Source organism: Schistocerca cancellata, chromosome 1 (genome assembly GCF_023864275.1).
Source record: "Schistocerca cancellata isolate TAMUIC-IGC-003103 chromosome 1, iqSchCanc2.1, whole genome shotgun sequence".
Classification (NCBI taxonomy): Eukaryota; Metazoa; Arthropoda; class Insecta; order Orthoptera; family Acrididae; genus Schistocerca; species Schistocerca cancellata.
In genome coordinates, this window is record NC_064626.1 from 1,064,798,960 (window position 1) to 1,064,812,527 (window position 13,568).

Sequence of the window (13,568 nt, forward strand, 5' to 3'; positions counted from 1 at the left end):
GACTAGGCGTCAGCGTCAGTTGATGCTAAGATGGCGACCGCTCAACAGAAAGCTTTTTGTGTTATTGAGTACGGCAGAAGTGAATCGACGACAGTTGTTCAGCGTGCGAAGTATGGTGTTAAACCTCCTGATAGGTGGTGTATTAAACGTTGGTATAAACAGTTTACAGAGAATGGGTGTTTGTGCAAAGAGAACGAGTGATGAAAGTGTAGCACGCATCCAGCATCGCAGCCCAGGAAAATCGACTCGCAGAGCTAGCAGAGAGCTGCAAATTCCACAATCAACTGTATGGAGAGTCCTACGAAAAAGGTTAGTTATGAAACCTGAACGTCAACTATCCGAGGCGATGGATCGGCCGCCAGGCAGCCCGTGACAGAGCACTTCATCACTGGCCTCCAAGAAGCCCTGATCTTACCCCCTGCGATTTTTTCTTATGGTGTTTCGGCCACCTCTCCCAGCCACCATTGATGATTTGAAACGAGAAATAACAGCAGCTATCCAAACTGTTACACCTGATATGCTACAGAGAGTGTGGAACGAGTTGGAGTATCGGGTTGATATTGCTCGAGTGTCTGGAGGGGGCCATATTGAACATCTCTGAACTTGTTTTTGAGTGAAAAAAAACCTTTTTAAATACTCTTTGTAATGATGTATAACAGAAGGTTATATTATGTTTCTTTCATTAAATACACATTTTTAAAGTTGTGGTATTCTTTTTGAATCACCCTGTATTGCGTGTCCCTCAATATAATATCAATTGCAAACTAAAGGCATAGATAAGCGTTACTGGAAGAAAATTGTGCAATAATTTTGTTGCCTCCATCGATATCTAAAGTAGGGACAATGAGAATAAGTTAGAAAATATTAGGGCACGATATCAGTTTTACTTCGTTCCATACGCGAATGGAATAGAACTGAAACTCGCCAAGATTGGCAAGGAATATCCTACGCCAAGCATTACATAGCGGCTTGCGTAGTGTGTCTGATGATGTTGCGGCGTTGAGTTCCATCCTCATCCTGTCATCATGATCAACAATGCGAAAATGTTAATCGTGCGGGCACCCATCTGCCACTTATACTAAAAAGTTAGACGTAACTCACTATCTCACATTTTCTGAAGGAAAGGCACCATGTACACGAAGAAAGAAGACGTTTCTAATTGGATAGCAGACCCTCTCCTACCAAACTTTGTCATTGGCCCTTACAACGCATTTTCGCCGTTTGTGTAGTGGAGGGCCTCTCAATTGCTTTTTCTTCTCTTAAAGTGCAGATATCTCTATATAAAGGATCTTCGTACCAGGTTGCTACCTGTACAGGTCTGACAGATGCAACTACAGCTTCAGTCTTTTAACACTGCGTCAAACACCACCACGTGAACAGATTTATTGAAGCCTGGGAGAATCAAATTGTATGGGCTGGGGATGGATTAAAATACAACCTTCTCAAGAATACGAATCCACTTTCTTAATCATCGAGCTAGCTGGCACTGTTGTAACACAGTGGAATCGTACTCCGGCGAGCGATGGTTCAAATCTCCGTCTGGCGATGCGCACTAAGGTTTCCGTCATTTCCCTAACAAGGAGACGGCACGGCCGTGGGGTCGGGGATTTGTCCGAAATTTTGTGTGGTGAAAGAGGACCCCTAACACCTCACGTGGTTAAAATATTAGGACGCACTACTAGGAAAATCCCGAGAAAAATCGATCAAAAGAAAGTTTAGCCGGCCGCGGTGGTCTAGCGGTTCTATGCGCTCAGTCCGGAACCGCGCGACTGCTACGGTCGCAGGTTCGAATCCTGCCTCGGGCATGGATGTGTGTGATGTCCTTAGGTTAGTTAGGTTTAAGTACTTCTAAGTTCTAGGGGACTGATGACCACGGATGTTAAGTCCCATAGTGCTCAGAGCCATTTGAAGCATTTTTGAAAGAAAGTTTCTTAGGTGCCTTACGAGTATAAAATGTTAGCCCATTGCCGAGCCTCCGTCTGGCCTGAATGTTTAGGGCGCGGATTTTTACGCCAAAGGTCTCGGGTTCGATTCCTCCTCCACAACTTTTTTTTCTCTTCTGTTTCATTTTCTTTGGTTATTCCACCAATTATTCAGAAAGATTCCGAAACCTACATTATCTTTAACAAATTAGTTACATTACTGAATAAAAAGTATTTTCTTTTTGTCCAACAACACAATTCATGGCGGTGGGTTTTCCATTTTTCATTGTAAGGTATATGAGGAGAAACATTGGGTTTTTAATCAGAATAACGAAGTCGATTGGGAAACATTCAATTATTTTTATACATATAATAATTATAAACAAGAACCGCAGTGGTAATTATCGTAAAAACAAACAAAGCAATAATTTTTGCGACATCTTGCGCAGCATATAAAAGCGGATATTTTACAATCTCAGGGCGTTTGCAATAAATCTGTACAAAAACATGCCCCATTAACATTTACGAAAACGTTTTGAGTTTCTGATAATTTTGAGGCAAACCAGACATATTGGATCATGTCTCGGGATATTGGTGACGATAATTGATGGTGAATTATAGAATGAATTTTTATACAATATTTCCGGGAATTAATTTCACGATTCTCCTGTAACAATGCGCTGCAATTTTGCAAGCAACAGAAGAAAAAAAAAAGTGCCGGAGGAGGAATCGAACCCGAGACCTCTTGCGTAAGAGTCCGAGAGCTAACCATGTAGGCCAGACAGCGGCTCGGCAACGAACTAAATTTTATACTCATAAGGCACCTAAGAAACTTTGGATCGATTTTTCTCGGGATTTTCCTAATAGTGCGTCCTAATATTTTAACCACGTGAGATGTTAGGGGTCCTCTTTCACCACACACAATTTCGGACAAATCCCTGACCCCACGGCCGTGCCGTCTCCTTGTAAGTCTTTTAAGGTAGATACAGGAGTAGTTCCTTTGAAAGGGCGCTACCGGTTTCCTTCCCCGTGATCCCCCAGTCCGAGCTTGTGCTCTGTCCATATTGGCCCTGTCGTCGACGGAACGTTAAACCTGAACCTACCTTCCCTCCTTTCTTCTGTCTCAATTAGCTCGTTCGGAATTAGAATAGTTACGAGGAAAGAAACGCACACACCTCACAGCGAGCATCGCGATTGCTCTTTCCAGGGCCAATAATACACGTTCCGGTGACGAGAAAGTTGAGAGGTGTTACGGTGAGAGCAGACGACCACGGCTCCAGCTGCACTGTGACTCACTATCCTGCGGGCGAGACGATAAGGCGAGGAAAAAGTCGTATCGCCGAAGCGCGCTGCTCTGTGGTGCGAGTGACTCGCCGCCTGACGAGGCAACGAGTTATCGTCCAGGAAGTCGTGCTGTTGCGTCAGCGGAACGATGCCTGACTCAAAGCTGCCCGCGCACCGGCAGCGTCCTGGGATGCTGCTGCCTGGCGCGCGAAAACGCACACACACGGAAGTTGCTTTAACGCGGGAAGCATCTATAAAAGCATTCTCAAGCTGTTGTCCAAAATCATAGAGTTGAAATGCATGGTCCAGTTACGCGACCACCGCTCATGTTTCACGTCAACATGCAATAATCGCACACGGCATGTGGCAGCACTACCACTCCAGGGTATGCGTGTTGGGAGCACACGGAACACAGTACAGTCGTTGTCGTAATGCAAAAACGGAGCGATGTATCTGACGCCCAAACGTACATGATGATTGGCTTTCGGGACAACGGCCGGCTGGTGTGACCAAGCGGTTCTCGGCGCTTCAGTCTGGAACCGCGCGACTGCTACGGTCGCAGGTTCGAATCCTGCTTCGGGCATGGATGTGTGTGATGTCCTTAGGTTAGCTAGGTTTAAGTAGTTCTAAGTTCTAGGTGACTGATGACCTCAGATGTTAAGTCCCATAGTGCTCAGAGCCTTTTATTTTTTTCGGGACAACGGTGGAAGCATTTCCTAAGGCCGGTATTACACTATCAAATTTCTTTGTCAAATATTTTTGTCCAATATCATTGTCAAAGATATTTGATGGTGTAATAGGGAACTTTGTCAAATGTCGTCCAATATTTGATCAAATCTAGGGCCTCGCTGTGGATTTGATCAAAGAAGTCGCTTGTCTTCTGTTCACTGCAATGTGACATGTTACCGCCTGGAGCGCTAGCATCGCTGCAGCATTGTGTCGTCTGTAGTGTTTTAATAAACACGGCTGGTAAATACAATTGGTGTGTGCCGACAACTACAAAATTAATAGAGATGTATGAAGCTGATGAGGCGCTTTACAACGTGAGGCACGCTGAATACAAAAATAGATTAACAAGATTGGAGACCTGACCTGACCTGACCTAACCTAACCTAACCTAACCTAACCCAACCCTCTCCTGTAGCAAGGAATCAATCGTCGTGTTACAGTGAGCCTGTCTTCTGCAGATGTAGCAGTTCTTAAGTGAATATTGTGCTTTTTAATATGAGGCTACACTTCATTGAGGACATACAGAAATGTATGCTCATCCATTCTTAAGTAATTGATGTACGACTCGACGTCCTCCACTATAAGCTCACGTAACAAGTTTTGTTGAATGTTTTTATGGTGTTGTCGTAAAACCCACGGCTTCACCCAGGTATGTTTCCTGTTTTTCCCCCACTTCTCTTCTGCATGTGCGCGCAGTGCAATTGTGGTACATGCAACTGCTGTGGTTAATAAAAAGTTGTTGTTGTCAGCCATCTTGAACTTTGACGAAAAATATGATGACAGTGTAATACCCCTTCTAGCACTATGTCACAGATCTTTTTCAAATATATTTGATGGAATATTTGATCACATCTTTGATCAAATCTTTGACAAAGAAATTTGATAGTGTAATACGGGCCTAAAGACCTAAATTTGAAAACTGTTGTCGTGCCCGTGTGGTTAAAGTATCTCCCTGCATAGGAAAATGGCGCTATCCAAAACCGACGCCGAGATAACTGCGGTGTACCATGGGCCACATATGACAGGGGTGAATGGCGGCTGTACAGATGTACACGGGTGAACAGACGTGCCGTTGTTGAGCAACAGACCGCCTAGGTGAACCAAGGGGCTGCAGACAGTGTCTCCTCAACGACCGTTCAGCGAACGTTGCGGCGTCTGGACCTCCGCAGCAGGTACCTGGTTCATGCACCCATGCTGACTGCTGTCCATCGGCGATGAAGGCTCGATTTGCACGTCAGTACGGCAACTGGACACCCAGTTAGTGGCAACAGGTGGTCTTTGGTGATGAAACACGTTTTACGTTCCATAGGACAGATGACGTTGGCGTGTATGGCGTGAAACGTCTGAAACCAAACACGCTGCAACCAGGAGGAAGCGTTATGGTCTGGGGAATGTTTTCGTGGCATTCCCTGGGTGATTTCGTCATTGTGGAAGACACAATAGATCAACACTATCCTTGGGGTCCATGTGCACCCCGACATGCTGTTTGTTTTCATTCCATAGGACAGATGCCGTTGGCGTGTATGGCGTGAAACGTCTAAAAGCAAACACGCTGCAACCAGGAGGAAGCGTTATGGTCTGGGGAATGTTTTCGTCGCATTCCCTGGGTGATTTCGTCATTGTGGAAGACACAATAGATCAACACTATCCTTGGGGTGCATGTGCACCCCGACATGCTGTTTGTTTTCGTTCCATAGGACAGATGCCTTTGGCGTGTATGGCGTGAAACGTCTAAAACCAAACACGCTGCAACCAGGAGGAAGCGTTATGGTCTGGGGAATGTTTTCGTGGCATTGGTTCAAATGGTTCAAATGGCTCTGAGCACTATGGGACTTAACATCTGAGGTCATCAGTCCCCTAGAACTTAGAACTACTCAAACCTAACTAACCTAAGGACATCACACACATCCATGGCCGAGGCAGGATTCGAACCTGCGACCGTAGCAGTCGCGCGGTTCCAGACTGAAGCGCCTAGAACCGCTCGGCCACCGTGGCCGGCTTTTCGTGGCATTCCCTAGGTGATTTCGTCATTCTGGAAGACAATAGATCAACACTATCCTTGGGGAACATGTGCACCCCTACATGCAGTTTGTTTTTCTTCAGCGCGATGGCATCTACCAGCAGGATAATGCAACGCGTCACACAGTTCGCAGTGTACGAGCGTGGTTTGAAGAGCACCAGGATCAGTGTAACGTACTGCCCTGGCCTCCAAACTCCTCAGAGTTAATTCTAATCGAGAATCTGTGGGACCTCTTCCATCGGGCTGTTCTCGCCAAGGATCCTCAACCGAGAATCCTAGGCCAACTGGCCACGACACTGGAGTCGGTATGGCTCCACGTACCTGTCAGTAATTTCCAGAACCTCAGTGATTCGCTTCCTGTACGTTTCGCGCTAGTGGTTATTTAAGCTTTTGACAGGTGATCGCATTAATGACACTGGTTGTTGTTGTTGTGGTCTTCAGTCCTGAGACTGGTTTGATGCAGTTCTCCATGCTATTCTATCCTGTGCAAGCTTCTTCATCTCCCAGTACGTACTGCAGCATACATCCTTCTGAATCTGCTTAGTGTATTCATGTCTTGGTCTCCCTCTACGATTTTTACCCTCCACCCTGCCCTCCAATACTAAATTGGTGATCCCTTGATGCCTCAGAGCATGTCCTACCAACCGATCCCTTCTTCTAGTCAAGTTGTGCCACAAACTCCTCTTCTCCCCAATTCTATTCAATACCTCCTCATTAGTTATGTGATCTACCCATCTAATCTTCAGCATTCTTCTGTAGCACCACATTTCGAAAGCTTCTATTCTCTTCTTGTCCGAACTATTTATCGTCCACGTTTCACTTCCATACAAATACTTTCCATACAAATACTTTCAGAAACGACTTCCTGACACTTAAATCAATACTCGATGTTAACAAATTTCTCATCTTCAAAAACGCTTTCCTTGCCATTGCCAGTCTACATTTTATATCCACTCTACTTCGACCATTGTCAGTTATTTTGCTCCCCAAATGGCAAAACTCATCTACTACTATAAGTGTCTCATTTCCTAATCTAATTCCCTCAGCATTACCCGACTTAATTCGACTACGTTCCATTACCCTCGTTGTGTGCAAGTGGTGCCCCATAACTCGTAAACTGAAAGAAAGTTTGCAAAGAGTGAGACAGTGATTTTTGTCCAGCGTGCTTTTTGTCGACGTTTGGCACCGATCTGCTTGCGCCCAAAAACATTCGTCGTTGGTATCGCCAATTTGAAGAAACAGAATTCTTGTGCAATAGTAAGTATCCAGGCTCGCCCCCCTGATGGAAAGAATTCGGCAAGATTGGCGTATCCATGGAGTGTTCTGTGCACCACGACCAAATAGTGGATAGAATTGGAAGGAGAATCAGCATTGGTCCTATTTTTTTGTTTTATTATCCGCAAAATCGATTTTCGGCCACTTAGTGACCATCCTCGGTGCTAGAAGTTAAAAATTTTACATAACGATCAGAGAGTATAAAACAGAAAATCACAACTACACCTGCGTATGAACATAACAGTTGGTAGGAACATACCTGTAATATACAACTAAAATTGGTAGGCACTGGTATCAAGCTATAACCACAAGCTTAGAGCGATCACATAAACTGAGGCCGCTGTTTACTTGCACCCGTTCAACAGACCTCGGTGTGACAGGGCTTGGAACGCCCTCTGTGTGACATGTGTCACGTGGATACTTAATATTACTGGTTTTGCAAGATATTAACACAAAATAACTCTCGTGCATTTGTGAATCATGAAGTAATTCAAATTTAAAATGTACGTAAAACACATAGCAGACGAAGGGGGAAGGAAACATCTAAAGTACATTGGCGTATTGTTTTTTAAAAAAAACCAACTTACAAAACATAAAACAGATCGATAATAAGTTGTCAGAGTGCAGGTCAAGTAAAAGAGAAAAAGACAATGAAAAAGAATAATATATGAATAACAAGAAATGAGGTATAACACAGGTTTTTTAAAAAACATAATACCCACCATCTGGCGTGGGAAGTACAACGTTCGTGATTTACGTAAAATGTTACGTTAAGACTAAGGAGTCAAATATATAAAAAATAGTAATAGTTCGAAAATGCCATTACGTAATAATTAAAATGCCGTACTATTACTATTTTTTTATATATTCGACTCCTTAGTCTTAACGCAACATTTTACGTAAATCACGAACGTTGTACTTCTAACTTCCCACGCCACATGGTAGGTATTATGTTTTTTAAAAAAACGTGTTATACCTCATTTCTTGTTATTCATATATTATTCTTTTTCACTGTCTTTTTCTTTTTTACTTGTCCTGCACTCTGACAACTTATTATCGATCTGTTTTATGTTTTGTAAGTTGGTTTTTTTAAAAACAATACGCCAATGTATTTTAGATGTTTCCTTCCCCCTTCGTCTGCTATGTGTTTTACGTACATTTTAAACTTGAATTACTTCATGATTCACAAATGCACGAGAGTTATTTTGTGTTAATATCTTGCAAAACCAGTAATATTAAGTCTTCACGTGACACATGTCACATAGAGGGCGTTCCAAGCCCTGTCACACCGAGGTCTGCTGAACAGGTGCAAGTAAACAGCGGCCTCAGTTTATGTGATCGCTCTAAGCTTGTGGTTATAGCTTGATACCAGTGCCTACCAATTTTAGTTGTATATTACAGGTATGTTCCTACCAACTGTTATGTTCGTACGCAGGTGTAGTTGTGATTTTCTGTTTTATACTCTCTGATCGTTATGTAAAATTTGTAACTTCTAGCACTGAGGATGGTCACTAAGTGGCCGAAAATCGATTTCGCGGATAATAAAACAAAAAATAGGACCAATGCTGATTCTCCTTCCAATTCGGCAAGATCTTCAGCGGAGTACACGACAGTCTACTCACCGCGCAAGGAGAGAATCGGCAATGCTTCCTGCAACTCTCTGGCCTATAAACCATACAGACTACAATTAGTGCAAGTTCTTCGGGTCGGCGATGAAAGGAAATATTTTGACTTAAGAAATGGTCTGCTAGAGGGCATGGAAGACGATACATTGTTACCTCGGTTACCCCACGATATTACTGAACACGAAAGAGACTCACCTATAGTGATTATTGTTTGTGTCATTTGCCGAAGATAAGGGTTCTTTTTTTTTTCTTTTAGGAAAACACAATGACTGGATGAGCTATCTTCAAATGCCGCAGAATCGGCTTTTCCACAACTCCAGAAGGTCTCCGATGACTTCATTTCCAACAGCATGGAGCTCCACAACACTGGCACAAAAACGTACTCTGCCTCAACGCTGGATGGGGTGCATGACACCCGAGACACTGCCCTCCAAGATCACTGGGCGTGACCCCATGCGATTTTTTTTCTTGTGGGGATATGTGAAGGAAAGTGTGTTCGTCTCCTCTTTACCTAGTGACATAGAAGAAGTGAAGAATAGGATAACAGCCGCCGTAGCTTTTATAAAAGCGGATACATTATGTAAATTTTATGATGAATTTAGCTATCGTCTAGATGTTGTTCGTGCTGCTGCTGATGGACACAGAGAGCATTTATAATAATAGCTAAAACTTTAACATTTTGTGAGTATTTTCCTATTCATCCCGTGTTTCTAGTATGTTTTTATCAACAAATATGGAGCTTTGATACCACTCGTTCTTTTTGAAACATCCTGTATTATGGAATAGATCCTATTTCTGACAACGGAAGTAAGGCATTGCATCATCCTTATGGAAGTAACTAGATGGCTAGGGAGAGCACTCACCTAACTCGGAGTCATTGTCTTCGCCGCTCTTCTGTCTTTCTTTTTGAAGGCGTATCTCCTCCTTCCTCTCCATTATCACCTGAAACAAAGTATGTCCGGATCACACTCGAGTTTTTAAATTATAAAGCATAACCGTCATCATCTTTTGCGCCAGTTCGAAACAGGTAATTTTGTTCTTTCCCAGAAATCTGGCACATTCTATGCAACAAATTCACGTAGGATTACAGCCGTAATGTATTTTCTTTTGTGGAAAAGCTTCCAAAAAGAGGAGTTTCATTGTCCAGATCGCAGTTGATACATATCCTGATTAATAGTTTTAGCAACGTTATATTGACGCCTTCAGATTGTTAGGTATGCGTAGCGCATTGCCATGCGCCCATTGAAAACATTGAGGTAAACCACAGAAAATACACTCCCATGCAACAAAAAGTACACTGAAACAAACGCCGTAAGTATATAAGGAAGGCAGAGAGCTGTCAAATACATAAGACAGAGCGCATCTACTGCTGTTAAATGTGTATATGTTGACAACCGGCTCCGTACTTCCGGAAAGTTGTCAAAAGAACTACATAATACTACTGAGTGCCACCAGGTGGCAGCTGTCTCGTATACAAAAACATTTTCTTTTGTGTTCTAGCGATACGGAGCAGCCATCATACTGTAGTTAAGCAAGAAACAACGTGCGTTTTTGGCCGGTACCCACAGACAGTTGCAGCTCGACATCCCGTTAGCTGGAGATCTCTGCGCAATATCCATTTAATGCAATAAAGAATGAAGGAGGCTGCATACAATGATGCTGCCGCCATATGGTAAAAAAGTAGATATCTAATCAGCGAAATGTGATAAGAAACGGCCATCAGGGCATACTAATCCTTAGAAACACAAAAGGAAAGTACGGTGAAAGGGAAGCTCTCCGGTGAGAGAAAACAAAAGTTGAAACTATGATAAACAGATCGCTAGAATATGTACGAAAATATTGGCTTACGAAGAGGATGGAGCGTACAACACCTCCACCGACTACTTATCACTGATCGCCGAGATAAAGGAGAAATGAAAATACCGAGGTGAAGCAGACACAAAAAATAACACGCAACAAGGCAAAGTAACAAAGAAGAAGTCGTCGAAAGATTGGTGTGTCAAATTCAGTCACTGCAGCTATAAGTAGCAAAATCACTACTCCTGCAATTCACTGGATTTCCTTTTCGCTCTCTAGAGGCACTACCATTGTCCAAGAATTTTTATAGGAATAGGTGAACAGTTTATTTTTATGCACACACACAATAAATGTTACTGTCGTGGTTCGCTGCAGACAGTAGTAAACGTGTTACTGTGTATCGTGGTAACGGGAAACACACGAGAATAACGTGTAAAATAAGCTGAAAATAAAGGAAGATAAAGAGGAAAGGAAGGAAGATTAACGTTTAACGTCTTGTCGACGACCAGGTCATTAAAGGCGGAGTACAAGCACGGCTAGCGAGGGAAGAATGCTCACATTCAAAGAAACTGTGTTGACGATAGTCAAGGGTTAACCATCAAATAAACTAATAAGATACGGAGAAGATCGCCATTGGTGCACAAAACAGGTCATAACATTGCTAAAGAAGCAACGAAACAATCATGCCAAATTTTAAAGAACGCAAAATCTCAAAGGTTGCCGGCGGTTCGGAGATGCTCCAAAACTTAGCGGTGACTTCCGAGCGAGATGCTTTTAATAGTTTCCAAGAGGAAATTTTGGCTCTAAATTTGACAGAAAATACAAATATATTGTGATTGTATGTATAGTATACCAGCGGGAAGACACAGTCAGTACCTTCACTGTGTTACAGCAATGTAATGTTAACAGTGACAACACACTGAAAGTAGAGTTAGTAAACATGGTTTTCCAAAATTCTGTCACAAAATAAGATGCAGTAAGTGTTCCAGAATCAAGGAGAGTTGCCAAGCCGGCCGAGGTGACAGAGCGGTTCTAGGCGCTACAGTCTGGAACCGCGCGACCGCTACGGTCGCAGGTTCGAGTCCTGCCTCGGGCGTGGATGTGTGTGATGTCCTTAGGTTAGTTAGGTTTAAGTAGTTCTAAGTTCTAGGGGACTGATGACCTCAGAAGTGAAGTGCCATAGTGCTCAGAGCCATTTGAACCATTTTTTTAGAGTTGCCAACACGAGTAATTTGGAAGTAGACACCTTCGTGTAGCGAAGCAACGTGTCATTTAATAAAGGATAGCCTTCCGGGGCATACTGTAAACCAGTTAGGTTCCTTTCAGAATATGTTGATGAAATAGTTCCATTTTTAGCAATCAAGTGCAATCGCTCGCTCAGCGAAAGACGTGTAGCTGAAGAATGGAAAGCGGCACAAGTTACACCAATGTACAAGAAAAGGAACGTACGCAATCCACTGAATTATAGACCCATATCGTTGACAAGCTTTGTTGTGGGATTTTGGAACGTATCCTGTGTTCCAGCATAATGAAATATCTCGAAGCAAACAATGTATTCACACATAACCAGTGCGTATTCAGAAAGTAACTTTCAAGTGAAACAATACTGGCTCTTTATTCGCACGAAGTAATGAGTGCTATCGACAGAGGATTGCAGGTTAAAGCCATAGTTACAAATTTCTATAAAGGTTTTGACACCGTCTCTTACAAGCGTTTTCTAATCAAATTGTTTGCCTATACAGTATCATCTCAGCTGTGCGACGTTATTTGTAGTTTCCTGTCGCAGTTCGTAGTAATTTACAGGAAATCATTTAGTGAAACGAAAGTTATATGGTAGGGTTGCCCAAGAAAACGTTAGAGCAGAATCTGAGAAGCTTTCTTAGATTGTTTTTGATGAAGCCGTCGTTTACTGTATAACAAAGTCATCAGAAGATCAAAAGGAATTACAAAATTATTTCGACGAGATATCTGCACGACACAAAAAGTGACTGTTAACCTTGAACAATAAAAAGTGTGAAGTTTTCCTCGTGCTAGTTTGTCTGTGAAGTGCATACTTCTGAGAATACTGTGTTGGGAGGACAACAACTAAATGTCCATAATAAGTACCGTGTGCAGGCAGTAGGGCCAAATGATTTTGAACCCAGAATTCAGTTATACCAGAGGAATATCCTGCGCGGTATAGTAGTGTCAGCTGAGACCTCTTTGAACCGTAACGGTGTCTTCAAGCGCCGCAATAGCTATGTCTGTTATGATGAAAATTGTTACGCTTTCGTCAATAAAAAATTGAATATTCTTTTCTGAAAACAGGTTCTTTAAATAAAGTTACTCAATTTAAGAACCTCTATTATCTGTATAAATTTGACCCTAGTGGCCTACATCACCCAGTATATTACCTGGAACTCGTAAAGCTGATGCTTCGTACTTTACTGACTGTAGTCGACCTGTCTTATTCTTGTAGTCTTAGACGATAAAAAATGAGTTTTAGTGTCCAAATCAACGGTGATTTAGTTAGCTATTGAATAGTTTTGAAAGTGAAACAGTCTCAAAGACAGAAGAACTTGCTAAGATATATCAGGTACTATTCACTAGGGGAAAACTACAGTTCTTCTACACAAGAGATTTGTTAGAAGATACACGTACGGCCAATACTGGAATATTGCTGAAGTATGTGGGATTCCTGCTAGGTCAGAGTAACAGAGGGCGTCCGCAGCTCGTGGTCGTGCGGTAGCGTTCTCGCTTCCCACGCCCGGGTTCCCGGGTTCGATTCCCGGCGAGGTCAGGGATTTTCTCTGCCTCGTGATGACTGGGTGTTGTGTGCTGTCCTTAGGTTAGTTAGGTTTAACTAGTTCTAAGTTCTAGGGGACTGATGACCATAGATGTTAAGTCTCATAGTGCTCAGAGACATTTTTAGAGTAA

The 13,568-nt window shown here is 42.8% G+C and overlaps 1 protein-coding gene across 1 annotated transcript in view; it reads right to left on the reverse strand.

Annotated features, from left to right (window-relative positions):
* LOC126126961 (cytochrome P450 4c3) overlaps nucleotides 1-13,568 on the reverse strand; it is a gene marked incomplete at its 5' end in the record, with an annotated part of 305,398 nt that overhangs the window by 162,240 nt on the left and 129,590 nt on the right. Inside the window, one exon of the mRNA XM_049915143.1 lies at nucleotides 9,724-9,797. Coding sequence (XP_049771100.1) covers nucleotides 9,724-9,797 — 74 coding nt within the window. The remainder of the gene's footprint in view (nucleotides 1-9,723; nucleotides 9,798-13,568) is intronic.